We start from the raw sequence: 27,871 nt of genomic DNA on the forward strand, positions 1-27,871 counted from the left end.
CTGAAGCCGTCGCTTGCATCATCACCATCGCTGTTATACAACCAAAAACTCAATGCATTTATTGAAAAAAGCCCCTGAACCCAACCCTACACACACACACATGCACGCACTTACACACACACACCGCATACATAATCCCCCCCTCCACTCCTTACGGGGGGGGGGCATGCTGAACAATCGTTGCACGCGGCCCGCGGAGAGACGTCACTCGACCTCGGGCCAATCGCAGCGCGGCGTGGGCAAGGCTTGTGTGGGGCGAGGGGGGGGGCTTGTGGCCGGGGGGGGCCTATGGGGGGGAATTTGTGAGTGGGGGGTGGGAGTTGTGGGGTGGGGCTTGTGGGCGGCGGGGGGGGCTTGTGACCAGGGGGGGGGGGGGGGAAGTTTGTGGGGGGGGGGGGGGTAGGTGGGCGGGGCTAGTGGGGAGGGGCGTTTCCCGCCAATTTGCCTTTAAAAGGAAGCGGAGCGTTCTGAGTGTCCCGCCAGCCCCCTCGCTCTTCCACAGCGCAGCAGTAGCAGCCGCAGCAACTTCACAAGCCTCTCCCTCAACGCCTCAGGTGAGAGGATGATGATACGCCGTCTGTAGAAATAGAGACTCTTAGAATAATAATATTACCGTGATAATAACCGCAGGTTGCAACGGAGACGTGGCATGTCATGTTCGCTCGCTGCGTTTGAATCGATGTACGTGCGCGCTATGCACGTACGCACACTGCCATTGCACGGGTTATACCGCGGGAGATGTTGGAAGGAGAGTCACAGGAGATGGGTGCATCAGCGGCGTCGCTACACCTGTAAAGATCGACGTTGTTACGACTTTTAAGTTGTGTAATAGATGGTGAACTTCTTTTGCACCGTACGTAGCCAACCGTGCGAATCAAAGGTGTATTTTTTTGCATTTATGTATGTATGTTTGCATACACACATACACACATGTAAATATGTCTATATACATGTATGTATACATGCATACATGTTAACATGGTTACATGCAGATATGTATGTATGTATGCATGCTTGTGTGCATACATGTACATATGTATGCATACATATATGCATGTGCACTTAAAAAAAGAAAATGCATATTTATACGAGAGTGTCGTCACTTTGGACTCGGCACTTGACAGCTCTGAGTCGTGTGTAAAAATGCAAAACTCATCGTTGACTAAGGTTCATCCATGACTCCTTGTTAAAAAAGGTATCAGTTTTGTTGCCAGATTAAAGGGTAAAACAATTATCATATTTTGCTACTGGCAAAGGAGATTCCAATGGTGTAAATGCTTACCCCGAGCTCTCATACTCTGATGGTGCATTGTCTCTGAGTTGTGCGCCTTTTGGTGTCATCTGGTCCAACACCATGTGAGACTAGGCTCTAAGGAAAGCTGTCTCAGGTGTGGACCAATCAACTTCAAGGACAATGCATATCATTTTCAGAGTTGTGTTTTTTTTTGCATTCTGACAGGTATTGTGGTCTATGCAAACATGGCTCCTTGTAAAAAAAAAAATCAGTTTTGTTGCCAGATAGAAGGGTAAAAAAACTTATCATATTTTTCTACTGGCAAATGAGGTTCCAATGGTAGGTTCATCTACTCTTTATATATAATTCGCTGTGAAATAAATGGTGAGGAGGGGGAGACGGGACGTAACATTGCTTCAGTTTGGTTCATTAGTTGTTGTTGGGGGGGGGGGATATAAAATGAGGTAGGGAATGTTTGATACCAACTCGTGATGCACCTGCCCCCAGCAACTCGGTTGCAGAGGTAGTAAATCAAGTCCGTAAGTAACTTGACACGGTGGTGCATGCTTCGAGAATGTTCTAATTTCTCTGCAAGAAGCAACTCGTGTGGGCGTTAAGTGTTTCCCGTAATTCCAAATGGTGCGTTTGAGGCAAATGTCCACCCAGTTTGTGTTAATCTTCAACGCTGTTGGCAGTAGCAGCGGCAATGTTAACTTGAGCACGGCTTTTAAGGCACGAGTAATGTGCTTGAAAGCTGCAGAACGTATTGGTGTTTTTAAAAAGTAAGACGCAACATCGATACGTTGATGCTCTTGTCAATTGCACCGCTGTGTATATATGGAGCTCGCAATGGCACGCAGCAAGAATTTTTTTCCGTTAAGAAATAATAAATGAATGGGTGACACACCTTGATTCCAACAAGTGCAAAACCAACACGTTATTAACTGTGTCAGTTAATAATAACTAATGAAAGAGCAATGATGACAGACCAAGCAAGACTTTGCACTGTCCAGGATGTAGACTGAACTTTGAACTGTGTGAGCTAGTTTGTAGCAACGGGTGGCTGATTGGAATGCTAAACACACCCACAGACCATGCACAGCAATACGATTATATTATCTCTCTCGTAGTAAACCTTCACCCGAGCACACTCACGGCTAAAAGAAAAAGCCTGCACTGCCGCACTCACAAGCACAACATTGCCTTTGGCTTCCTACCAAGATTGTGTGGTGTGTGCCGGTCTGCACGTAGTAATAATGGTGTACAGTGCACGAGAAGTGTCCCTTCAGTGCAGTGAATGGTGTCATTGGAGTGACCTTGTGGGTACAACGCATGGCGAGCCGAGCCCATTACACACAGTCGAGGGAAGGACGGCTGGCTGGTGGTGTGTAATTCAATACTGCATTGTCATTCATCCTCTGAGCTCACGCACACACACACGTGTCCGTTTGCGTTTGGGTAATGTATGGCTTAGCCCCATGCAAAAATTGCAATGCGGTTTCTTAATATTTTCGTGGTAAACAGGATAGCGTGTTTATGGGTTTTACCCCAAATGCAAAAAAACACAACCGGGATTTTCTTTCCAGCATCCTAATTAGACTCCTGGAGAGGAGTGTTACCTCCCATGTAACCTTTTCCGGACTAAAGGGCATAATTTTAATAACTCACACCTTTTTCGTGGCATACACGATACAAAAAATGTTCCCGTGTAATTAATACCAGAGTCTGTGTACCAATAAAAGCATTTGGACCACAGTAGGTACTCCTGTAAAAGTGTGCTTTTATAATTTGACCACTATAAATATACTGTGTTACAGCACTGTAATAATTTTCTTTAGGAAATGGGCGTGCAGTGCCGAGAAATAGGAAGTTTAATGGCGCACTGCAGTTTTTGTGTGCTGCATACAAATGTGCAACATGTTATCCACTGCATGAAGCTTGCTGCTCGCTCAAACAGGTCATCACCTGTATTCCAAGTTCACAAATGAAGTGGTTCCCAATTCATCCCAGTTCACGTTCACACTGTATATCGTTCATCACGTGGCATTAGGTTTCGCCGTTCTATTTTAAAACTGTGGGGGGGTGTGGGGCACATTGGAAAGAGCCATCGTGCGGTGAGTGTTGCGAGCCGTGCATGAGGACGTGCGAGCCGGAAGGCACGTACTCGTGACGTGGGCAGCGTGAGTCATGCTCCCCAGTGGAGATTTTGAGCACGAGGGGGTTGGGTTTTTTTGGTGGCTGCTGTTGCTGCTAAAGACAGCTCCCTTGTGCTCCCCGCCCCCTCAGTGCCCCTTAGCCTCAGAATTTTGTGGGTGGGCATGAACTTTGAGAGACTGTCACTTGAGTGGACCTGTCACGACACTTACAGCCGTAATGTGGTCCTTTATAAAAGGCCAGGGCTGGCTCGGTCGTCCCTCTGCGGCCTTGCCTGAGGTGACCTCATTGTAATCATGGTCTCTTATTAACTACTGCACTGTGAAATTGCTTGATTATGCCTTGCGAGCAATTTCCACGTCAACCCGCTGAGCTGTGTCGCCTAGCTGCAGGGAATATAGAGTGGGTTTATTGATTAATTTAAACATTCACGGGGGGGCCTAGATGAGTAAGCAATGGCTCATTTGACCAAAAAACAAGATCTACCCTTCGTTTAGAAATGCTAATGCATATGGTGACCGGCAGATAACAAAAATTGCGAATTATAAAAAAAAAATCCTTCCCCTAAATATGAACCTGACAACGATGCAATAATTTATGGGCAGTGAATTGCAGTACAGTGGCTTCTGCAGTGCCTGATTTAAATATAGGCTACACTTGACCAGAATAAACCATTTGCCTGGACTAATGGCTTTGGTTTTCAGCAAATGAAGAATCTCACAAACCACACGATGTAGAGAATATATGGGAATAGAGTACTACATACTGTATAGTATGGCATTTCCATTCTTGTGTTGCATTAGTCTAATCCCACAATCATTCACACCTTTCGTGCTGCTAAGTGTTTCAAATGCAAGTACATGATAACACATTTATATGAACCGTGATCGTTTGAGTTTCTATTCAAAATAACATTGGCCACTCTTGCGAGTAATAATCACAGGGTCTGTTATGTCCATATAATTTTACTGTTTGCTTTAAAGTGAGCACAGTTTTATTTGTATTGATACGCTGCTCAAGGATTTAATAATTATCCCAGAGATGAATTGCTACTTATAATATTTGCTGGGTGCTTCTACTGTATATGCAGCACATATTTTGAATGGTTTGAGAAAAGAGTACCTTAAATTGGCGTTTTGAGGTCGTATACTTTTAAAGCCAAAAATCTTATTTCTTTGGCACCAGTCTACGTGCAGTTTGATGTAATCATCAGCCATGGTCACGCTACTGCTGGATGAAGTCCTGCCCAACCCTCTGCTACCACCTCACGATCCTGCGATGCAAAACTCCACCAAACCTGTGCACGCGCTGACGTTTTTATGTACTGTAATAAAGAACCGCATTTGGAAAAAAAATGTGTCCTTTGTGTCCGGTAGGGTATACTCCCTGAGCTGGAAACTGGTTGAGCAACATCGATTTCTACGGACGTTTTGTGTGAATAATACTTTTTTTGCAATGTCGTATCATTCAAACCGCCGCATGACAATGTGTAGACTGGAAGCAAAAAAAAGTGTTTTTAGATTTTTATTGCACCATGGACACCATTTGGAACCATTTTATTACTACAATTCTCAAGGATTATTTTACATATAAAAATATATATTTAACCTTACCTTACAAGCTCGTCCTCCATGCACTTGCAAAGGACAACCCTTTGCTTGTTTGTCGATCAGATTTCAGCTCTCAATTTCAGCTCTCAATTTCAGTTCTCATGTCCCGTTCCTAGTCGATGATTTCAACTGCATTGTTTTCATAGCGATCAACTGTGGAACATGTGTTTTGCTGTTTCTCTGTTGTGTAAGGCTTCTGTCGATGAGCGTTGCACAGTTGTTTTCACCCTACACAATGACCTGTTTGTGTAAACATCTGTAGATGGGTTCAAATAACCCTGGAATTTGGGTCACATTGATTTTTATGGTTATGGCAAAACAGCATCAGCGCTTCAGCAATTAAAAGGTTTCGAAGGTTTTGTTGATGGTTAATTTAATTGGTCTTGTGTAATGGTCCGTGGGTGAGACATAATGACGTTCTTTTGACATTCAAAGGTTCTAAGTTTACAAATGCCTGTGAACATGTACACAGTCCTTGGTCAATCTACTGCTGAATGAGGGCCACCCCCCATAAATCCCTGTGCTCGTCATTGCAGGCTGGTGAAGCTATGAATGCCGATGTGTGTCCAACAACAATTTGTGATGAATCTTAACATATTTATCTTGTATTAAAACAAAAAAAATCTACTTGTCAGACGTATTAGTATTGAATGTCACTTAATTCAACAATCTACGTCCTTATTGCAAATTTCATTAACTTCTCTGTGTGTTGTGCATTTAGTTAAATTGTCGTTAGTTGCAGTGTAAATGCAAATGTGTACAGTTGGACATGCAAATACCCTTTTTGGAATGGGTGCAAAGTTGCATTTTTTACTTGGCCTTTTCACTTGGGATTTACTGTCGCCTGAACGCTACCTGGTGTAAAAAAAAAAGTTCGACTGACTCTCTCAGACAGAAACTGTACGCCAGTTGGCACACTCTTCCGATGACCTTTTTTGGTCGGTAAATTTGGCTCGTGGTCCCATTGCAAGGAGACGCAATTCGATCCTGGATTGACCCCAGTAGAATGTGTCTGAAGTTAGGGGGTGGGGGGGGTGGTCCGTGTATTTTTAGTTGGGCATCCAGCAAAAGGGGTGGCTGGTAGGTGGGGGTTGCCGGGGATGCTGGGTCGATTCCAAGGTTACAAACGTGACGGTAATTTTTTACATGCAAAGTGTTTCACGTTTCATTTGGCACAGTGGCCTCAGAGTTATGTGCCTCTGCTAATGAACAACAAATAAAGCCATATTCCGCTCTTGCAAAGAATGTATGCGAATGCAGACTCGTTCTTGGTCAAGTCCCGTGACCTTGTAAAACCAATCCTCTGCTGCGATGAAGCAGATCGGTCCCTTTCTGTCTGGCTTATTGCCTTACCTGTGCCCAGAGTACATTTTGAGCAATCGATCTGCAAAGCAATTGTGCATATGTTTAAGTGCATTCCAAAGCGCCAATTTCATGTTCTCGTTGTTGGCCATTACCTGGGATTTTGAGGTTTTGTTGAAGACGGGGAGTTTTGGCAACAAATAATGAAATAAAGCCCGTGCATTCTTTGATGGCACACCCTGTAAGAGGAGAACCGGCCATGAAAAGCAACCTGTTCTTTTATAACTTATTTTGTCACGTGAGCACACTGATTCCGTTAATTCACACGTACGTGTATTTGCATTCATTACGTATTAACTACATTGCAGTAATGTTTCTTAGCAAGGTTTAATAGTAATTTGCCCTGGAGCATTTATCACGCTTACAGACGTTTTTGTTGGGTCAAGCTGGCATATAAAAGCGAAATTACTTTTTACACCGCATCAGAGGTGATGTGGGGGGTGGTGAACAAAGCGGATATTATTTTCTTTGATGGTCCAATCTATAGCACTCGTCCATTAAATAATTCTGTAGCTACGAGGAAGTCATTCCACAATGCTGCAACGTTGGGGATAACCTACGGTTTCGGTTAAGGACTGTGTCCCTGAATTATCCTTTGAAAGTCTCCTTAATGGATAAACCTGGCAGGGCATGTAGTCGGCATTGCAGCTGCTGCTTCTTTCAAATGCACCACCGTGCATTAGAGAGCACTCTACGGCAGGGTAATACCGCTTGCCGATTTTAACGATGTTAAATCTTGTCCTTCGCAGAGCCACCATGTCGATCAGCAAGATCCACGCTCGGGAAATCCTGGACTCCCGTGGGAACCCCACGGTCGAAGTTGACCTCTACACCGGCAAGGGTAAGCGCCATGTTGCTGCGCCTCCCTCGCAGACGTAGCTTGGGGTGGGTGGGTGGGGAGGAGAAGGGGTAGAAGCAGGTGGGGGTGGGTCAGCCTGTGGGTGGGGTTCTATTCGGGAGTGGTAATGCACAAGGGTGAGCATGCTGTGCTACGAACCCGGCGCCTCGAGTTCAGATTCCCACTCAGGACCACCCAACAGCAGTGACGATTTTATCCGAATCGGTTCTGGCCCTTGCCTTGGTCGACTGCTTCAAATTAGTAGCTGGGGCGATGTGTGAACATTGCTACTGGGGAGACAAAGGCGGCTGAGCGTGATGCTGGCCACCCACCCCCTCGTGTTGTGCCGGCCTTCATGGGTGCTACTTAGCAAACAGCACTTGCCACAACATTCTCTAAAGGCTATACGGGAGATCTTTGTCTTTGGAGTTCTTGTCTCCTGCTCCGCCCTCTCCCACCCCCCTTTATCCTCTGTCGTCAATCTGTCTGTCCTGGCAACCTATCGTGTGCATGTGTGCGTGCTGCGGTTTTGTTACCACAGTAATGTTAACGGTATCCATGACCGCAGTTACGCTGCGTTACTGTATGCGGACGTGACCAAATTTGAAAGGGGGAAAAAAAATGCACATGGTCTACCTGTATTTATATGCTGCACCATATGTACAGTAAGAGTGTGTTATCTTACGCGTGTAAAATTATGATTTTAATACCATGGTTAATATTACAAATAAATAAGACTCCTATACTTTTGAATAAACCCTGTAATGCAGTATACAGTGTCCGTGCACACAAGACATTTCCAGTGTGCACATACTGTACATAATACATTAATTTGCAGCACTGTAATGTATGTTTCTTCGTTGGAACACATGTTTGTATGCATTGACACGGGGAGGCACTTTTCACAGATCCTGTTATTCAGAAAAATAACTCTTCCACATTGGCCCAATGTAGATTATTTAAATTATCAATCTGCAGACAATAGAAATATTTGCAGACCAGCTTGGGGCCCATGTGTAATAGAGGACTCTGATAAGAAAAGTTCTATTGTAATTGCAGTCTTGTTCTATATAACGCGGTCGTTGCGTTCCTGAGGAACACCGCGTTATGGAAAAATCGCGTTCTAATAAGTAATATATCGGGTAAAGCACAGTCCGCGACAAAACACGTGATGCTTATACAGGCTGAATAGACTGAGGCATGTGGGAAGCATCCAGCAGTATCCAGCCTTGTGCGGTGCGATGCGATGCCGAGGCGGTTGTACAACCGCTTATTCTTACGCGCGTGACGCAGTTTTCTTCACGCATCCACGTTATAGAAAACGTTTTTCCCCGATTATATTAATCGCGTTATATCAAATTAGCGTTTTAAAAACACGTGTTTTATAGAACATACTATGAGTGTACTTTCTCATCTTTATAACTGTTTATTTTAATTTCATTTTATTTATTTGAATTTTATTTTATTTCTACATACGTGACTCTACCGAAAAAACCAATGAGTATAATTTCAGCAGTTACGAAAGGTTCAATCCTAAACTATTCAGTAATCTAAATCGCAGCGAGTCATGCCTAGGAACTTTAAGGAAGGGGCATCTCACTCTTTGTCAGTGGATTTTATGTTTCACGTAGGAAAAACAGCCATTGCGGTTAAACCATATTAATCACCCCTCCATCTGTGCTGTGGAAAACCCAGTAGATTCCTCATGTATTTCAGCAAAGAGTTATTTATGAAAAAATAAAATTGAATAATCCTTGGTAGGCTGTGTCACTCTTTCAACTATAAATGTAGCATGGACGACATACACTTATTAAATTACATATTGCTATTGTTCCTAGTCTAATTTGGTATATTCATTTACCCGGTTTAAAGAAAATTTCAAAAATGTCTAAAAACTACTTTTTATGCTCTCTTTGTATCTGCCAAAGAGAGTTATTGGCTCGAGTTTAAGTCCCTGCTATCTGATCTTGCATCTTCCCTTCTCCATTCTTAAAATTGCCAAGCAGGGGCTTCCTTTTCCTATCAAATAACCTTTCTTCCAGACGACGAGTCTTTCGCAACTGAAGGGTTGGCAACTCCCCGCAAATTACCCTTTTGGTGATTACCAATCTTATCTATTCTTATACAATTTAAGCCACTGCAAGCAGCTAACCCCCCAACCCCTTGTCATGGAAAGCTGTACGATGATGAGTCGCAAGAACTGGGGTTGAGAGACCCTGCCTTGGAGATTCAGAATGTCAAAACCTTTACCTTTAATCATTCTTGTCATGATATGAAACCCATCAAATAGTAAAACGGAAAACAAATGCATAACTTTCAATAGAGATTTCAGCTGTGTTAGTACCATCCACTTGCGCTGCATTACTGCCTCTGGCATCAGATTGGAATTCAAATGAGAAAAACAAAATTGTTATTAAAAAAGTGTGTAATTTTCTCCATAAAGCTTTGTGCACCCATACCTGGATCTTGAATACCCACCTACAAAAACAGTATTACATTCGACCTCCTATCACCAAAACAGTCCTCCATAAATCTGTCTGTGGTTTCCATATTAATATGTAATGCAGTGATGGTGGCCAATTTCATATGACTTGCAGACGTCTCTTGCGTTTGCCAAGGAAGCTTATTTGTAACACGTGCAGCCCAGCTTTGAAGAATGGATGCAAGTTTATTGTGCTTGCTATGTTTGTCTTTATGCAGCTTACATTTCATATATGCCATTGAAAGCACATGGCTTCTGGGCTACGCCACGCAAAAGCAAAGCCTGAGCCTTGTGATGTAATAATGCATGCTGTGGTCTTGAGCTTCAGAGTGAACACCAAGCGAATGAATATTAGCGGCAGTGCTGCCAATCCAATTGCAGTATCTGGGTCACTGGGCTTTGCCTAGGATAGACGGGAGGCTAAAGCTCGGCTCGGGAGATGGATCCTTATTTGAAAGTGCGCTTAACATCGAGCATGGTGTATTGTAATTTTTTTGTTAGCATGAATCCAATCAAATAATGCTTAACGTTTGTAGTTTATAAATAAGAGTTATATGATCATGCAAATAATAACACTTATACTAGGTGTTACTGAGTAGAATTCATATAAAAGAACAATTATAGGAATAGTTGGAGCATAATCAGAATTGGTGCACTTTGTCGAGGGGAGAAAAACATGGACTCAAAAATACCACGATTTTGAGTCCACTTTTTTTTAAATGACACAATACCACGATGTCTGGCTGTAATAATATTGGGTGGTGTTCTGACACCCACAGTGGGCTGCGCCCCTGGTTGTGAGACTAGGCGAGGTGAGTGACCTTGCCACGCTTTCCTCTTGTCCTGCAGGTCGTTTCCGTGCTGCCGTGCCCAGCGGTGCCTCCACTGGCATCTATGAGGCCCTGGAGCTGCGCGATGGGGACAAGTCCCGTTACCTGGGAAAGGGTGCGTCCTTTGTGTGTGTGTGCTTGCAATGGAGTGTGAGTGAGTATGAAGAGGGAAATGGTGGTTAGTGTGCTCTACTATGTATGTATGTTGAACTTCTTTCACACCACACGTAGACAGCTGTGCTAATCGGTGCTACGAACCTGCCGACCCAACTTCAATTCCCGGCCTCGGGTAATGGTGGCGAGTGATATCAAAATTGTTGCTGGGCCTCCCCTAGTTTGACTTGGCCTGCCAGCCATAATGGGTGCTCTCTAACAGCATTTGCTCCAGCAGTCTGTTCAAGGCTATATGGGGTGATCTTTGAGTGTGCGTGATTGTAGCGAGTTATACAGTTGTTGTCATCAGAGTGACCCAGGCTCAATAACACAACAGCCACACAATTTAAACGGTTTGTTATATGCTTCTTTTAATATTGAATATTACCTTTTATCAACGGCATGCATACCTCTGAAAATAGTTCAGTCCTCTTACCCCCCACACGCGGTCTCTTGCCAGATGTACTGGCTTACATTGGCAGTGCTTCTGAGAGCTGCACGGGCATCTTTTATGAAGTAGCACATGGCTACTGGATTCTTTAATAAGGACATAAGCCTCATTGACTAACTTGATACGATAAGTAAAAACCCTGCAGAAATCCTGCCAATAGCAATGCAGTCTTGGTCATGTGACTTTGGAAAACCAATTATGAGCTGCAATAAAAAACTGGTATTTTTTAATTCTCTTTTGCTTAACGTTTTTTAGTGGATTATAAAACTTTGCTTAAAGAGCACTGGTTGTGTTGCTCAGCTTTTCGGTAAAAAGATATTGAGGTTCATCAACTGTAATAAAAACTGGTGTTGAAAGTAAATTATTATAATTAGTAGCACTGGAAAAATTACAACATACATATATTTTTTTATGCATATACTACTACGGTATTTTTATTTGCGTCATTTTAGTTTTATGTATCTGGCCTAAATGAGCTAAATTGTATTGCCTAATATCGCTATTAATGAAAAACGAATTGTTAGCATAAACTCTGGAAAGTAAAATGGCGCTTAACTCATGGCCAGTGTCAAAGATATACAAATCTAGAAACACACACCTCGTAGATTAATAAATTGCACCCCTGCTCTTTAAATCCTGGGGAAAATGTGCTTCTTATCTCCAGAAAACGCTATTTTATTCTTTACTAGCGGGAAGTACCCGGCATTGCCCAGGGGAAAAATATATATTTCAAAACTTCTCTTTAAAACATTACATAAACATACACAAGTACTAAGCTATTGTGAAAGCCCGGCGTTCCGTTTGTCTGTCCATTTGTCCGTCAACAACTATAAGAGGCTTTAAGAAGTCCAAAATGTTATAGAAAGTGGGGGGTAAATAGTTGATCTAAAAGGTTTCCGAAAATTGTCGACCCACCCCCCCCCCCTCAAAAAACATTTTTACCTCCGTATAGGCATATATACCTACACATCTTACATACAATAGAGTGAGTAATATCTAGTGACTACAGAAGTATCTACTGATTCTATAGTAGTATCTACTGACTATCGTAGTATCTGCTGACTGTAGTTGTAGTTACTGACTGTATAGTAGTATCTACTGAGCCCAGTCGTAACGACTGACTATAGTAGTATCTAGTGACCCTACAATAGTATCTACCGACTCTGCAGCAGTATATACTGACTATAGTAGTAATTACTGACTCTTGAGCAGTATCTATTTACTATACAGGAGTATCTACTGACTATAGTCGTAACTACTATCTCAATAGTAGTATATGCTGACTCGATAGCAACTACTAACTTAACAGAGTGCCATGGTGAGGCCTAGTCCCGTGCAGAGACCCTAGCCTCGCCTAGATTGCCCAGCCGGCCGAGGTGGCACCTTGGCAGGCTGGGACTGGACTGCTACCCCCCCCACCATCCCCCCCGCCCGCTCTACAGTAGTATCTACAGACTCTATTATTAGTAACTGCACATTTTGGGGGGAGGGGGAGAAGAAGACATCACACTGTGAAGAATTTACCTCGGTGTTGTGTATTTTTGTTGCGTTTTTAACGCGAATGTTAATTTTTCCGTCCCCACCGATCACGTGTGTGCGTTGCTAGGGCAACCACGGGTCAGCGTTTCGCATGCGCAGATGCGTGCTTTGGTGCGTGCTCAGCGGAGTAATATAATAATAGTAATAAATGGTTAATTTAACTACTCAAAAGTTTACGGATGGGAAATCTAAATAGCGCTGGCTCGCCCCCGGGCTTATCGTGTGATATCTGGGTACTTTTTAAAAACGTAAACCCCACAGTTTTTCGAGGTAAAAGCGTCGCAAGGTTCGTCTACACACGGACAGACAAAAAATTAGTTTTATAAGTAAGAATGGTAAATTGAAAATTTCAAAAGCGCTATTTGAGGTTGCCAGTGTTTTTTTTAGCCGCACAGTTTGTGGTTCTGGTGAAGTAAAAATGTGGCCGCCTTAAAGTGCTGGATGGAATTAGGTTTTGCTATTTGTAATGAATTATAAAACAGCTCGTGTGTGTAGCCTATGCTTGCGTAGCTTGGCAGCTTGAGTAAATATTTAATGTTTATTAGTCCATTATCTATTGGTGGAAAAAGTTTCAGGTTTTAACATTTGCTCTCATCACACAGGGAGTACAGACTGAAATATTAATGTGTTTTTCATTTGCCAATGATCCAGCTGGGAAACACTCTGCTAGTGCTTGACTCACAATTGGAAGGCTGCAGTTTCAGATCCTGATTGGGGATTTCACTTTGTCCATTGGCTCTACTGGGTCGATTAATGGTCCCAGTCAAAGGGATGTGGAATTTTCATCGCTGATTTGGAGGCCATCGGAGGAGGATTGGTTCTACCGCAAAAGTTTGTTTTTGGGAATGGAGAAAGTTGACTTGGATATATTATTCCAGGAAATTTGGAAGTAAACACATTTATTGTATTTCCTGTACTCTTGTCTTAGGTGTGCTCAAGGCCGTGAACCACATCAACAAGGAGATTGCCCCAGCCCTCATTGCTAAGGTAGGCACTTTATCACAACTGGATTTTCACACTTCTTGCACAATTGAGCATCTGAACTTGCCTTAAGACAAGTGAATGTCGGTGTAATGAATAGTGATAATTCTACTTCAACTTACTTTTTTCCAAGACTAGCCATCTTACTGTGTGGTGGAAACTGCTTTTTAAATGGACTAGTATAAATATAAAATATACCGAACTGCCAGTGGTAGTCGGCAGCTTATTTAGACACTCAAAGTGGCTGATAATAACTCTTGTTTCAAACTACCGTGTTTGTGTATTCATTACATAATGTATTTTGTATGCATGATCCCAGTGCTGTGATTAAAAGGGATTTTTAGAGTGATTTTTATTTTTTACCTTTGTGCAGAACTTCAGTGTGGTCGATCAGGAGAAGATTGACAACTTCATGCTGGAACTGGACGGAACTGAGAACAAGTGTACGTACTGCAAAGTCGCACGTGTCTGCTGTGCTTTCTGACCATGCTCTGGGACTATGCCTCTGCACGTGTGCGTGTGGTTGGAATGTATAGAGGAGCACATTGCAATACAAACCCAGTGATCGGAGTTCATTGTTTGCCAGATAACATTGGTTGAAAAGTGGTGTCTGATAGGCATGTAAAAATGCATTAATTGATTAAAAATGGATTCTCATGCTGGTAATAAATCTGTCGAATTGTGCATGTGTTTACGTGTTGATGAAATTGTTATGTTAATGTTGCGTTTAGCATAATGAAGGAAACGGAGCTATCGAAATTAAGAAATGATAGACAAACACTTCAATAACAAACTGCACTTGAGAGGGTTCATCATCATTGTTGGCATGTTTTTGAAATGCTTGGTATCTGAACTTCAATTGGGTCACTCGTCTCTGACTTGGCCTTAAATGATTGCCACAGCCAAGTAAAGTGCTGCTGGTGTGAACATCAACACTGGGGAGATGAAGGAGATTGCCAATTATTTGTCACCACCTCAGTGGCCTGCTTGTGCCATGCTGGTTTTAATGTTGGATTTTTTTTACGGCCAAAATTTGTAAAGACATTGTTTTTCGCAGTGTATTATAAATGATGGCACCAAAATTTCCTTCCCGCATACTGATATCAGTTGAACTGTTACCACTTAGTAATTGTCAAGACCGTCTCAAAGTCTCATTATGCATGTGGCTGCACTTGGTAAACCACTTCTCGATGTAGTGTCTCGCCAAATTCTAAGAAAATCTTGGATTTGCGCCTTGCCCCCTGGCACCTCACCTGTTGGTGGGGGGGGGGGGAATCTCACGAAATTAAATTCCTATAACGTCTCCAGCCGATTGATGTTAATTGAAGCCGTGTGCTTGGGCCCGGCTAACAGGAGGAATGCGACTACTATTGAGGTATCTGTCTCTGCGCATCTGTGGTGTGTGCAGCCAAGTTTGGAGCCAACGCCATCCTCGGTGTGTCCCTGGCCGTGTGCAAGGCCGCGGCAGCTGAGAAGGGCGTGCCCCTCTACCGCCACATCGCCGACCTCGCTGGACACAAGGAAGTCATCCTGCCCGTGCCGGTAAGAGCTCTAGCTCTCTGTGCCTCTGGCTAGGCCATTGGGTGGTCTTCTCTAGCTGGCCCTGGTTTGGCTGAGGTATGCATTGGATAAGTCTTGCTGTGATCTCACTTTGGGGGGCAGACTACACGCTGATCTGCATATGTTGTTTTGTGCTCGGCAGTTTGTGTGCATTTGTGTTAGGTTGGCTGGGGTCTGCATAGGTTTGGATATTTTTTGCGGTGTGTATCTGGGTCTGCATTGAGCCTGGCTCTGTTTTTCATCATCTCTGTCTTCGGAGGTTTGATTGATTGTGTTCAGTAGTGTCTGCTGGTGCTCTGTCTTGGTTTCTCAGTGGGAGACTTTGGGTCTGCATACGCTTAGCTGAGGTCTACACATGCCTGGTGTTAAGATTACTTTCAGTTCTACTATTCAGCTATTTTTGTGTGTCCATGTAGTAACGCCGATGTATGGATACACAACCCCTTACCACATTCCTCCCTGATGCACTGTGCTGGTAACACCCAGGCCTTCAACGTCATCAATGGCGGCTCCCACGCCGGGAACAAGCTGGCCATGCAGGAGTTCATGATCCTGCCGGTCGGGGCCTCCAGCTTCCACGAGGCGTTGCGCATTGGCGCCGAGGTCTACCACAACCTCAAGGGAGTCATCAAGGAGAAGTACGGCAAGGATGCCACCAACGTGGGTGATGAGGGTGGCTTTGCCCCCAACATCCTGGAAAACAAGGAAGGTGAGTGGTCAGTCGGTGAGCCGGTGGCTGGGTGTGGTTACTTGGAGGAGGGAGCATATGTTTGTCTCGGAGCACCGAGACGGCACTGCTGAGATTCTGGGCTGGAATCTTCAGATTTCACAATTATAAATCCACGTGTCTGCTCGCTATATTTATGCAGGAGAGCTTTCGAAAGTTCTCAGGATTCCATTGCAAGATAATTCTGCGTCGGGATGTTTGGCCAATTCCTAAACGAGTGTTTTGCATGTCGAGGGAAACAGGAGTACCTGTTAATAACATTGAGTAACCCACTTGCTGTACAGCCTTGCAGGTTGGAATTCTCAATGATAATTTTACAAAATGTGGATAAAAGGCATGTGCCACTTTGCCCAGTACACAAATATTATTTTTTACTTTAAGCAAGTTCCCAGATGTGTTTTTTTTTATATGAACCTAACAACCCTGTCTCATATTCTGCCTCAAATCAGTTGTTACGCTTGTGTTTCCACATAATGCGTAATTAAAATAAAGGTTTACGGAACTCTAAGTCCATGATTACTATCATCATCGCAGATATATCTAATGAAGGTTGTAGATATATGCAAGTGGAGTGACTGACTCGGAGACACTAAGAGTAGGAGGCACTCTGTTTATTAACAGCCTTAATAGTTCACACTTAGTAACTACGGCTCCCAGTCAGGACAGCTGGCAGACTGCCTGACTGACGACGCCGAGATGGTGGAGACGGCGACAAAGACTCCAGCAGCGCGACGGGATCCCGCTCCAAACGACAGCCCCGAGCTCTCACTCAGGGCCTCCTTTTATATTCCCAGCGTGGCCTCGCTCCGCCCCGGTCACGCCCCCTCTCTAGAACCTACTAGCGGGTTCCCGGGCTTCCCACCACATGCCCCTTCTCTAACCTGCTGTCAGTCAGGGCTGCTGTAACTGCAGATCCCATTCCCTGCCAGCAACAAGCGCTATGGTGCTAAGTGACCGATTCTATGTCACTACACAAGTATATTTTGCTTCCGGCCAGACAAGTTATGCAACTGCTTTTGGTAATTATCCTAAGCAGCACACCCTTTTTATAATAAAATTTACAAGGCGTTAGCTCTGCACTTGTTTTCGGGGGGGGGGGGGGGGGAACCTTAAGTGTTTTATTTCTGCTGACATCCGATCAACTACCTTCTGTTCTACAGATGTTTCTTTAAAAAAAAAATGACAGCCCTTTTTTGTTCTGCGATGGCCAACCACAGATATCTCTAAAAAATATATTGGCACAAAATAAATACATTTGTTTATTCTCTGTTGCTTTAAAACACATGGTGTGGTGCCACACTGCAGATACTGTGCCCACAAGTCCACTTGCCACAGTATGATAATTATTAAGGCATCTGGGTGAATGGCATTGCCAGAAATTCCAGCGGCTTTTTGTTTCATAATAATAACATTACAAAAAGAACGAAATAGTACCCACATGCTAAGGTAGCTTAAAGCAGACAGGTGGTCGATAAAGGACCAGTTTTGCCAGTTGCAAGAGTTGTGCAAGTAAATATATATTTTTTCCATGTCTGCACTTTGTAAGATTCCCTCTGTGGCAAAGTCACACTTTGTTTCTATATATTAATTATCAGCTGTCCCTAGTTCGTTTTTAAATATTGAGGCAACCAGCAGCTCCACATGGTTGGATGGCACGTGAAAAAATATTTAAAGCAAAGTATACGAATAATGAGCCTGCTTCTCTAATCAGAACACAAGCGATTTGTGTTATGCAAACGAACATTTAAAAATGGAAAAATAACAGTGCAGGACGGACATATTTGCACAGTTTTCATAAAAATAATGCATTAATTCCAATTTACACAAATTTAAGTTGGCACTACTCCTGAGTGGATAGCTGTTTCCATCTGCTCAGGCTGTCTCGCCACTTCTCAATGTTTAACATTTTAATAGGATTTACATCGTCGATCAAAGTGCACACCTTTTTTGAGTTAATGTTCTCAGACCCGTTAACTACATGCACACCACACATAATTAGAATGCAAAACCCTCTGCTGCCAGTTACGTTCATTTGTTCAGTGTAGTTCGCACACATTTAGTACTGTATTTGCATTTAAGCATTCTGTCCCATGTGAGTGTAAGTGATTTATATTGTAAAAATCGGTGACTGTGTAGTTGCTTAAGTAATTTTAGTTATGGCAGGGAGACCTGGAGAGTTTGTCATGGGTTCCTATAGGAATAAATAACATGTGTGTTATTCTAATTCCCTTACCATTCTTCTGGTATCGCCAGTACTTTCTCTAATGCGTGCATATCAACTTATGAGTTTGCATAGACAATTACAATTTTGCAACACTTTGGTGTGTATAACATATTAAAGGTTGGGCAGTCACTTATTAGGAGTTGTAAGTTGTCAAATAATTGCTGTACTTTAACAATTTTTTATGACATGGTAAACTTTTTCACATTTTTCAATTGTTTATTATTGAAAGTTAATCATTTCTGAGTTGGTTGAAAAAGAACCTTCAACCCAGCGTGGTATTGCCCGTTTTATTACTAATTGCCTATTTTCAGTCTCCACAGTTTACAGTTCCTGCACCCACACTCAAGCCTTGTGAGCAGGAACGCACTCTGGAAGCCAATGAATGCTCATAAAATGTTAGGGAGCACATTTTCTAAGTAGCCCAGTAGCCTAGGGCGAGAGCTCTATTTATCCCGTGGAAAGCTGTGGCTTAAGACTTTCATTAGATGTTTTTATTATTATTTCACCTATCGAAATCGGCACGCAACTGGTTTTTTTTATCAAATCCTCGTTTTGCTCCATACAAAAGAGGTGAGCCCTTGGCTGCCGGTTTGTGGCCAATTTGTCCGTTTTGCAATGAACATTTCGTCTAACCCTCCGAATCAAACGCCTCAGTCTTGTGGCAAATGAGCAATCTTTGGCCTAATGAGGCTTCCGTTCTTACAAATTCCACCCGTAAAATATATTTGCGTAAAAAAATGTTAATGTGTGCTAGCCTGTGGCTAGACAGCAGGTGACATTGATATAGTGATGCCAGAGTGGAGCCGAACAGGCGATTGCTGATCATGAATGTATTAATTATCATTCCCATGCCTGCCTCCGCCCCAGAACTCGAATGGGCGCACTAATACATGCTAGAATAAATAACCAGAAAAAGTTATTTGAAATCGCAGTAGCTGGTCTTAGACGAACGCCAACGGGCCCTCTATTTTATTATTGGGGTTGGTGTTTTTGCTGTATTTACACAGCAGCACTTGTTTTCGTAACGATCCGTTGCGTGCAATTGAAATGATTAGCTTTTGGGCAAAAGTGTAGCAAAGGCACCTTGGGAGTGGATGCCATTTTTGTGTCCAATAGTGCACATTTAAATGCATTATTCATCAGTATAGTCCAGTTTTTCATCACCAGCCATGGTCGGTCCACTGCTGGATGAAGGCCTCCCCAGGTTTGGCAAGTTATATCTAAAACTCTTTTGCCCCTCCCCTACCCTTCACTAACCTGTACGGAGTAACGTGGTGAAGTATGGTCAAACATCCCCCACAACTGACACTGCCTGGGGGGAGACCTTCATTCAGCAGTGGATTGACAAATGGCTGTACGTTAAATGTCTTAGCAAGCATATTTCACTGCAGTGTTGCTCATCTACACTGCTTGAACAGATGTCCAAGCCTACTGCTGTATAATATACAGACACACCATTCACATTTGAAATATCTTCATATTTGTGCCAATCGTATTAGCCAGTAGCGTAATGAAAGAAACAATTATCATGCTACGTATGAATGCATTGATGCTCAGAATGTTACTTAAATATTCATTGTCAGGTATTAGAACAGCTGGAGAGAGAGACGTTTTATAACATAGAAAGGTGTTACTAGAACCCTTGTAAACCGGAAACATTAAGCGTTTTTTTTCTCTTGCAGCTGTTAAACAGACATGAGCTTGTGACATAAGACATTGTCTTTAGTGCCTCCAAGGGCAAATATATAATTTTTCTCTGAAGCTTCATCTTCAAAGCTACTTGTTTCGAATGCTTATAATGGCATGACTGTTCACTGAATTTATGTAACATCCAGTAAATAAAAAATCTTCACTCCTATGTTTAAAACACTTTGACAAAGGCGCTGTACGTTATTATTTTATTTGTTATCAATCAAATGATGGATGAAGCTATTCCCATGTCAGTCATTGGAGTTGTTAGACCACACTACACAGTGGGTTGACGCTTTAAATGGAACATATACTGCAAGCGGCCATTAAAAGTAAGTTTCAACATTGAAAGACTGGCCACATCACAATAATGTGGAAAATCCCTTCATGGATTGTCTGGGAGCAGTATAAATTTAATGTCGCCGTGTCTCTTTGCTTTTGCAGGGATACCGTGACTTAAGATGTAGTCTGCATACTATGCTGAACTAACATTATTTTGGTTCATGCAACATTGGTTATATAGTACACATGGAGGTGTTCTAGTAGGCCATTCAGGCGGTAAATGCACGATACAGATTATGTTGCTTTTAGATGTTGCGTGTTCATTTACCCATAGCACTTTAGTTTATAGGGCGTGTATGCGGCGGCGTGTCTGCCTTCTTGTAGAACATTGCCTTTGTGCTTGGCATTCACCCATATGCAAAGCCTTGCCAGGCTGCAACACCCGAAGCTTCTTCTCTTGTTTGGGTGGCAGCCAAGGGGCATTTTGCGACCACCTGCTCTCTTTCGCTTTAGAGGAATTCCTCTTGTGTTTGTATAATGAATAATTCTCCACCGAGCAAAAAGTGCTGCTCTGCTTATGTCAAATTGTTTACCCGCCCTCCAACCGTGCGTGCTGCACCATATAAAATGGCATGGACACTGGCAGAAGTGGCAAAACAAGCACCGGCATTCGTTCAGTTCACCTAGCCTATGATGGCTCGACATTCCGAAATAATTGTTGGGTGCAGCGGCGCACCCAATGGAATTTGCGCATAGGCTGGGTGGCTTAGTTCACTGGCCAGTTGGCTTGAGTGTGAATGCATGTATCTTGTGTGTAGAGCCAGAATCTTAAGTGGTCAAGCCATGGTTGTAAATTAGAATAGAAATATGTTTATCAAGTTAAGTGATTTTATGTTCTCAGTCTTCATTGACAGCTACGTTAAATACATAAATTACCCGATGTTTCCATTGGTGATTACTGTGGTTTGGACGAGAATCAATTGGAGCGTACGAGAAAATCTTTGCGTCGGTTTAAAGAAGCCCAAGCTTGCCTTTCCAGAAAAAAACGGCTCTTAAGGGCAGATAAGATTAAGTCATTGCAAGAGATTGAGAGGATCAATTATAAAAACCCGTTTTTCCCTTCTGAGAAGAAAATCTCATTGGGAGACTATTGAGTTGTACTTGAATAACACTTTCTTCTGCAATTGCCATTGGCTTAAATACCATTTTCATAAGTAACTTTTTAAGCAATTATCTGAACTTAAGTCCCTTTTTTGTGTCTGTCTTGGCCAAACAATGTGCAAGTCATTGGCAGGGCATGCCCATACTCCACAATGCACTGCACATCCATTTTGCTCCACATCCCAGAGTGCATGGTCCTCCATTGACCGTAACAGAACCACAATGGGGGAAAATGTCCTCTGGTCCCAGTAATGAATGTAATAATGATCACATCAGTCATCAATTGTCCCGTAATCATGATGACATGCAGTGGTGGCCATTACGATGTTGGCCATACTGCCAAATTCTGCAGGCAACGTGAGAATTTGTATTCAAAGTTGCTTTTGCCAAGTGTTGCATTATGAAATTGGATGCAGCTTTATAAACGCATCCAAGCAATTTCAGTTAGATTGCAATTCTGGTTTTGTAAGTAGAAAATGAAGGTTTGTACATAAAAGTGGAGTTATCGTTGGAGACTGCAAGCTCCTTTTCCAGTGACTGTAACCATTTATGTTTTGGTCCAGATGTGCATTGCTGCCATTAAACCAATTTTATGATTTGCCACTTTCACTAATTTTTCCAAATTAGTTCGGCTTTTTTTAAAAATAGACAAGAGAGGTACGATACTGCACTTTGCACTTCGGTCTAAGATTTCCCCGGTGCGTCAAGGTAACTGAAAACGGTCGTGTCTGTGCACGTCTGTCTACACGCCCTCGAGCTTTTGTAGCGCAGTGGAGGTTTGCGGTCAAATTGGTAGCAACGGAGGAGGGTTGTCGAGCACATGTCTTGGGCCCAGCCTAATCTTCCCAAGCCCCTCCTTTCGAAACGCGAGAATGTGATCCGGCGTTAATTAACAGGTGCGAGGTCACGTCGCGTTCACGTTGCTAGATTGTGTTCCATTAAACCTTTTCACTTTTTAAGCTGCTTTATAATTAAATAGCTGTGTTTGTGTGCTTGGAACAAAACCGGCGACTTTGTCCATTTAAAATAAATAAATACTAGAGTACAGTACATTGTAAATACGTATCTGGTGATGGCCATTGTGGTGACACTCCCAATAGACGCTGTACATCCTGAAGAGTAGTTGCTCAGACTTTCTACAATAATATTCTTTTTGAGGGGAAAAAAAATCCGACAATACTACAGATAACATTGGCAGTATATTGTCTGCGTTTGCTGTATCCAAGCTCAAATGGATCCTGGGCAATGTTATTCTCCATTGGTTTTTCCGAGCCACTGATTGATACTCCACTTTGCTATCCTTTGCAATTCACATAAATGTGTGGATATGTGAATTAACACTCGAGGCTGTCCAAATGGATAGATTATTATATTATTCCTACTGTCATCAAAAATACACGAGGTGGTTATTTCCACATTACTACTATAATAACCATCATTTATCACTGTCTGAGCTCGCATTTGTGTTTTTAGTTTGTTGACTTTCCCCCACCTCTGGTTAGCACAGTTACCTACATTGATATGAAAGAAGTTCTGCATACATCCATTGATAGACCTGATGTACATTCTAATGGGGGAGTCTTAAGCATGGCTGTTGTAACCGTCACGTTTCCTCTTTTGTTCCCCCACCTCCCCGTTTCATAACCAGCCTTGGAGCTGCTCAAGACCGCCATCAACAAGGCGGGCTACTCAGACAAGATCGTCATCGGCATGGACGTGGCAGCCTCCGAGTTCTACCGCAAGGGCATGTACGACCTGGACTTCAAGTCACCCGACGACCCCAAGCGCTACATCACCCCTGACAAGCTGGCCGAACTGTACCATGGCTTCACCAAGGACTACCCAGGTAGGCAAAGACAAAGATAAAGATTCCCCGTATAGCCTTAACAGACTGTAGGGGCAAGTGCTGTTAGTGAGCACCTATAAAGGCCGTAATACACGCTGTGCCACACGCGTGTGTGTGTACTCGTGCGCGCACGCACGCAATGTGGAGGAGTGATGCAGGTACTTATCCGTGTGAATATCGCGCTGCACCAAGATACCTGGACGCCTAGGATCGATGGCTGACCGTGCAGAACATCGTTGGCAAGAAACCTCTGAACTCGTCCTGGGCCCCAACGCAAAATTGATTCCGTTTTTTAAACGAGTACCTGGGGGGATGTTGTAACGTCATGGCTGGGCTTTGTGCTTGCTGGCTGTCCAACACCACCCTCTAGTGTGTTGTCCTGCCATTTTTATTAGATTCCCACTTGTGGCACTTGTCGTTTACCAGCGTGTGTTTGGATATATTCTGTATTCCTGCCTTTGTTTTCTCTTTGTGACCACTCCATCCTGTTACATATGATGGCAGAAACCACCCTGACCATTGTCAAAATTAGTCCTGCCTTCATAATAAAAGTAATACAAATTAATACAGAGGGTTGGTGTGGTCTCTCTCATTATCAAAGGTGGTTAGGCGTACCACTGCCCCCACCACCCATTCATTCACCATGCCGAGTCTAATGGGTGTTTGCTAAACCGAGCCTTGCTGAGACTAAAGAAATAACTCTTGTCTCCCGTATGTGTGCAGTGGTGTCCATTGAGGATCCCTTTGACCAGGATGACTGGGAAGCCTGGACCAAGATCACGGCCAACACCAAAATCCAGATCGTTGGCGACGACTTGACCGTCACCAACCCCAAGCGCATCCAGAAGGCTGTGGATGTCAAGGCCTGCAACTGCCTGCTGCTCAAAGTGAACCAGATCGGCTCTGTCACCGAGTCCATCAAGGCGTGAGTGTCCCTCCTTCTCCGTTGTCCTCCTGCGCCCTCTTGTGTACATCATTGTCCGTTGTCATTAATCATTGACAAAAATAATCATAAATCGCCGTAGTTATTGTCCATCTTGCCAGCATGGGATGGTTGACAATATTCTCTCTTAAAGAACTCAACAGAGCTCGCTGTAGTGGAGATTCTTCTGCCAGCAGTGGCGTGGGCTAGTAATTACAAGGCTGCCCCTTTACTTCCATATTTTTCTACTTGTGCAATCTGCATCGTAGCACAGTGTTGTGTTACATTGTTTAGGAGAATAATTAAGACTGCAGAGTTATGTAGGTGGTCTGTGAATGACTCTGGGTTGACTGGTGATCTCTGCTTGATCATTTTAAAGGGCCTATCTCTTGCCACAATATGCGCACCGTAGTACACTCTTTAGCTGTTCATAGTGTTGTCCCTGTTTTGATTGATTCACAAAGGCCACCGTGTTATTGAGTGAATGGTTATAACTTTTTAAAAGGGGCTGTACTTCAGGGCATAATTTAGAAATGCACTTTACAGGAGGACACTTTTGTCCGTGCTGTAAAATTAGGCCATGACCTCCTGCGGACCAGACTGGGGATATCGATGATCGAGCTCAATGCTTGTGGAGTCACCTTGCTAAATTTGGAGTCTGTGCAACACCCTCGTATCGGTTTCTCCCATGGGAAGGCTCGTGGTGTGACTGTTGGCGACAAGCCAGCTGACACTCAGCCAGCTGTTTTTTGCAGTGCTGTTTGGGTTGGGTTGGATAAACAGTGCCGAAACACTCGTATCTGAAGACACAGAAGTAAATTAACATTGCTTTTAAACACGTTATGATGGGGGCGTGCAAATAAAGAGTATTGCACAAACAATTTTTTTAACCTTTTTGTTTAAGGAACATTTGGCTTTTTAATGGTCACTTTACATGGCAATAACCCCCCAAAAAGTAGATTTTCCTCAAGGAAGGCGCCATTTTTTTGCATTTTGCCGAATGTTATCTCTGGTATATTGTGTAATGATGGTGAGATTAGTAATATCAATCACTCGCTGGCAAGGACTATATGCATTGCATTTCTATATACATGCAGTGCGTCCTAACTAGAGGTGGCGGCATATAGGGTTAAAATAATGTAGTCCTAAGTGTTTGCTGTAAGCAGGAGGGGATTTCAGGATGGGGAGCTGCAGAGGAATCTGAGCATAACCGTCCAATGAGCACGGACAGGAGTATATGATTTGTGCAGCAGCTCACCGTTGCAGTGGCCTTAAAGACACGAAGGCAGTCGCACAAATGTAGCCCCCATATACGCAAAGTACACGGTAGGGTAGAATGATTCGGGCATTCGATGATTAGATGGCATGATGTGAACTCCATTAAATACCGCATATTTAAATTTGATAACATATTTTTTTTCTTAACTATTAAATGCGTGTATCATCATGAGCTGAAATAATGGATGGCAATCGATGCATCGTTGCACCCTCCTCTCCCGGCCGCCGCACCTTTTTAACACGGCGCCTATTGTCGTCTCCTGCGTGGATTGTGTTCTCCACGTGACCAACAGCTGCAAGCTGGCCCAGAACAACGGCTGGGGCGTCATGGTGAGCCACCGCTCCGGTGAGACCGAGGACACCTTCATCGCTGACCTCGTCGTTGGGCTGTGCACCGGCCAGGTGCGTTGTCCGAGCAGCGGCGCATCGTCACCTTGTCGCGGTTAAAACTCAAGCGCACGTGCGTTCGCAAGGCTACGTGGAAGGCAATGCCGCAAACTCCATGGGTCCAACTGTTGCTCTCTGCTCCCCTGCCTTCGTTAACCCGCACTGACCAGCGTAGTGAAGTGTGGTCAAACAGCTTCCACGACCAACATGGCATGGCCCTCATTCACCATTGGATTGACAAAGTGCTGCAGATGCATATTTATATATATAGAAATGGTGGGGTTTGTGGTTAGTGTTGGGTTATCATTAGTAGTACTGGCATTGGTTACTATGAGTGTTGGGACCACTGGCGTACCATTGCTGGCACGGTAATGGTAGGCTTGTGGCCAATAGTAAAGAGGGACTCGTGCGTGTGTGAATGCACGAGCGTCAATGGACTAGGAGGCAAATTAATTTTGTAAACCCTGCCCTTTGATTGGCTCTTCTGGGGATGTGTATATTGTGGACTTTGGTGTTAAACCTCGGCTTGCCATGTGTTCAGCTTTGGGTGTAACAAGTGTCACTGCATTGTATTTTTGGTTTAGCGTTTTTACTTGATTTATTAGATTTTGATATCGTGAACAATATCATTGGTGTAAAATTTGTACTTTAGCATTATTATTAGTTGTTTTATGTTCAAAGTCAATAGTTGATGATTCCATTGTATTATGTAGAACTGGCAAGTAGCCGTGTTGCATCTTTATTGGACAATATAATGTAAAGGTAAGCAGAAGGTTTAAGGTGAATCAATATTTTGTCTTTCTTTTTTCAGATCAAGACTGGTGCCCCCTGCAGATCCGAGCGTCTGTCCAAGTACAACCAGATCATGAGGTAAGCCCAAACAAAGTTGCACAGCAGGTGTCCATTCGCAAAGATTCTCCGTCTCATAATGAATAACTCTGTGACGTTCACTCCGACATTGTTGGATGTACATGCATTCATGCGCTTTTTCACCATTGTTACATCTGTGGGATGTTGTAATGTAAATAGCAAAAACAATGGATTTGCAATAGAGGTCGCTGGTTCGATCTCCTCCGATCTTGCCAGTTGAAACAATGGTCCAGCTGTGAAAAAGCGCTTCATAGCTCATCGGATTCCTCCAGTCTAAAAAAATATTCTAAAGTAATCCCTCCCCTGCCTCTGTCCACCCAGCAGTGTAAATGGGTTCACCACAGTCGATCGGCGGCGGGGTAAAGCGTGGGTACTGCCACCTCCAAATCTGCAAGCGTGGAAGAGTAGAGCAAAAATTCCCTCGTGAGGGGCTCTTTAGAGCTGCCTCGAGTGGGAGGCCCTTCCGCCAGCAGTGGCGTGGAGCAAGCACTTACAGGGCTGCACATTTTTAACGCTGCCTTTTTTTTTTACTCCGCAGGATTGAGGAGGAGCTTGGGGACAAGGCCAAGTTTGCTGGCCGCAGCTTCCGCAACCCCCAGATCAAGTAAAGAAAGCAAGGCCATCGTAACCAAGGCTTGATCGGGCGGCCAGTTTGCTTCAAGAAACCTAAGGCTGAATATGGCAGCTACGCTAGCAGAAATACAAAAAGAAAAAACCCTATAAACAAGCCGTGACACACTACGGTTGCTTCAGTAACAGTGCGGTCGGTGTTGTGATGGTTTATGTTGTCATTGTCATCGTGATTTATCTAAAGTGTGTACTTGCTCCAGAGAAAGTACTTTTAGTTGCGGTCTCCTTTGCCGTTCCTGTCCGTGTGCTGTTACTGCGTGCGCTAAGTCTGCAACCGCACCAGCTGATTTGTAGCTGCATATTCAGCTGTGCAAAATAAAATCATTGAAATGACATTTTTTTCGTGAGATTCTTTCTTATTGTGCTTTGTCAAATGCGCTCTCCACCATCGTGTTGTGAGATGAGCTGTCGCGTTCGGAACGCTCGGAGTACACTTCCGCATCTCCACCTGGTCACATCGCTAAATTCTGAGATGCCCCTTCTCACCTGGGGAGCTGCACTCTTCCACACTCCCAGCTTACAGAGATGTATGTTGCTCGGCCATCGAACCAACATATCATTTATTTTTCAGGGCTGGAATTTTGTCCATTTGTCAGAAAATTCTTGTTTATGTGCAAGGTGGTACCTCCATTTCTGTTCACAATAATACATGCAAATGATG

At 43.6% G+C, this 27,871-nt stretch overlaps 1 protein-coding gene across 1 annotated transcript; it reads left to right on the forward strand.

The window, feature by feature from the left end:
• The first annotated feature begins 432 nt into the window (after positions 1-432).
• On the forward strand, positions 433-27,545 carry LOC144728332 (alpha-enolase). The gene is made up of 12 exons (XM_078607692.1): positions 433-554; positions 7,110-7,201; positions 10,530-10,625; positions 13,582-13,640; positions 14,008-14,077; positions 15,043-15,176; positions 15,681-15,903; positions 22,926-23,123; positions 23,847-24,048; positions 25,617-25,725; positions 26,522-26,580; positions 27,119-27,545. The coding sequence occupies exons 2-12, from the start codon at positions 7,117-7,119 to the stop codon at positions 27,186-27,188; spliced, it is 1,305 nt and encodes a 434-aa protein (XP_078463818.1). The 5' UTR covers positions 433-554; positions 7,110-7,116; the 3' UTR covers positions 27,189-27,545.
• Positions 27,546-27,871: the final 326 nt, after the last annotated feature.

This window comes from Lampetra planeri, chromosome 28 (assembly GCF_965212315.1).
Source record: "Lampetra planeri chromosome 28, kcLamPlan1.2.h2, whole genome shotgun sequence".
Lineage (NCBI taxonomy): Eukaryota > Metazoa > Chordata > Hyperoartia > Petromyzontiformes > Petromyzontidae > Lampetra > Lampetra planeri.

What these genes read in the sequence shown, in the direction of transcription:
- LOC144728332 (XM_078607692.1), top strand. Translation starts at nt 7,117, where the DNA reads ATGTCGATCAGCAAGATCCACGCTCGGGAAATCCTGGACTCCCGTGGG. An exon ending in TGACCTCTACACCGGCAAGG is followed by an intron (nt 7,202 to 10,529) that starts GTAAGCGCCATG and finishes CTTGTCCTGCAG; the next exon opens with GTCGTTTCCGTGCTGCCGTG. An exon ending in CTTCACCAAGGACTACCCAG is followed by an intron (nt 23,124 to 23,846) that starts GTAGGCAAAGAC and finishes GTATGTGTGCAG; the next exon opens with TGGTGTCCATTGAGGATCCC.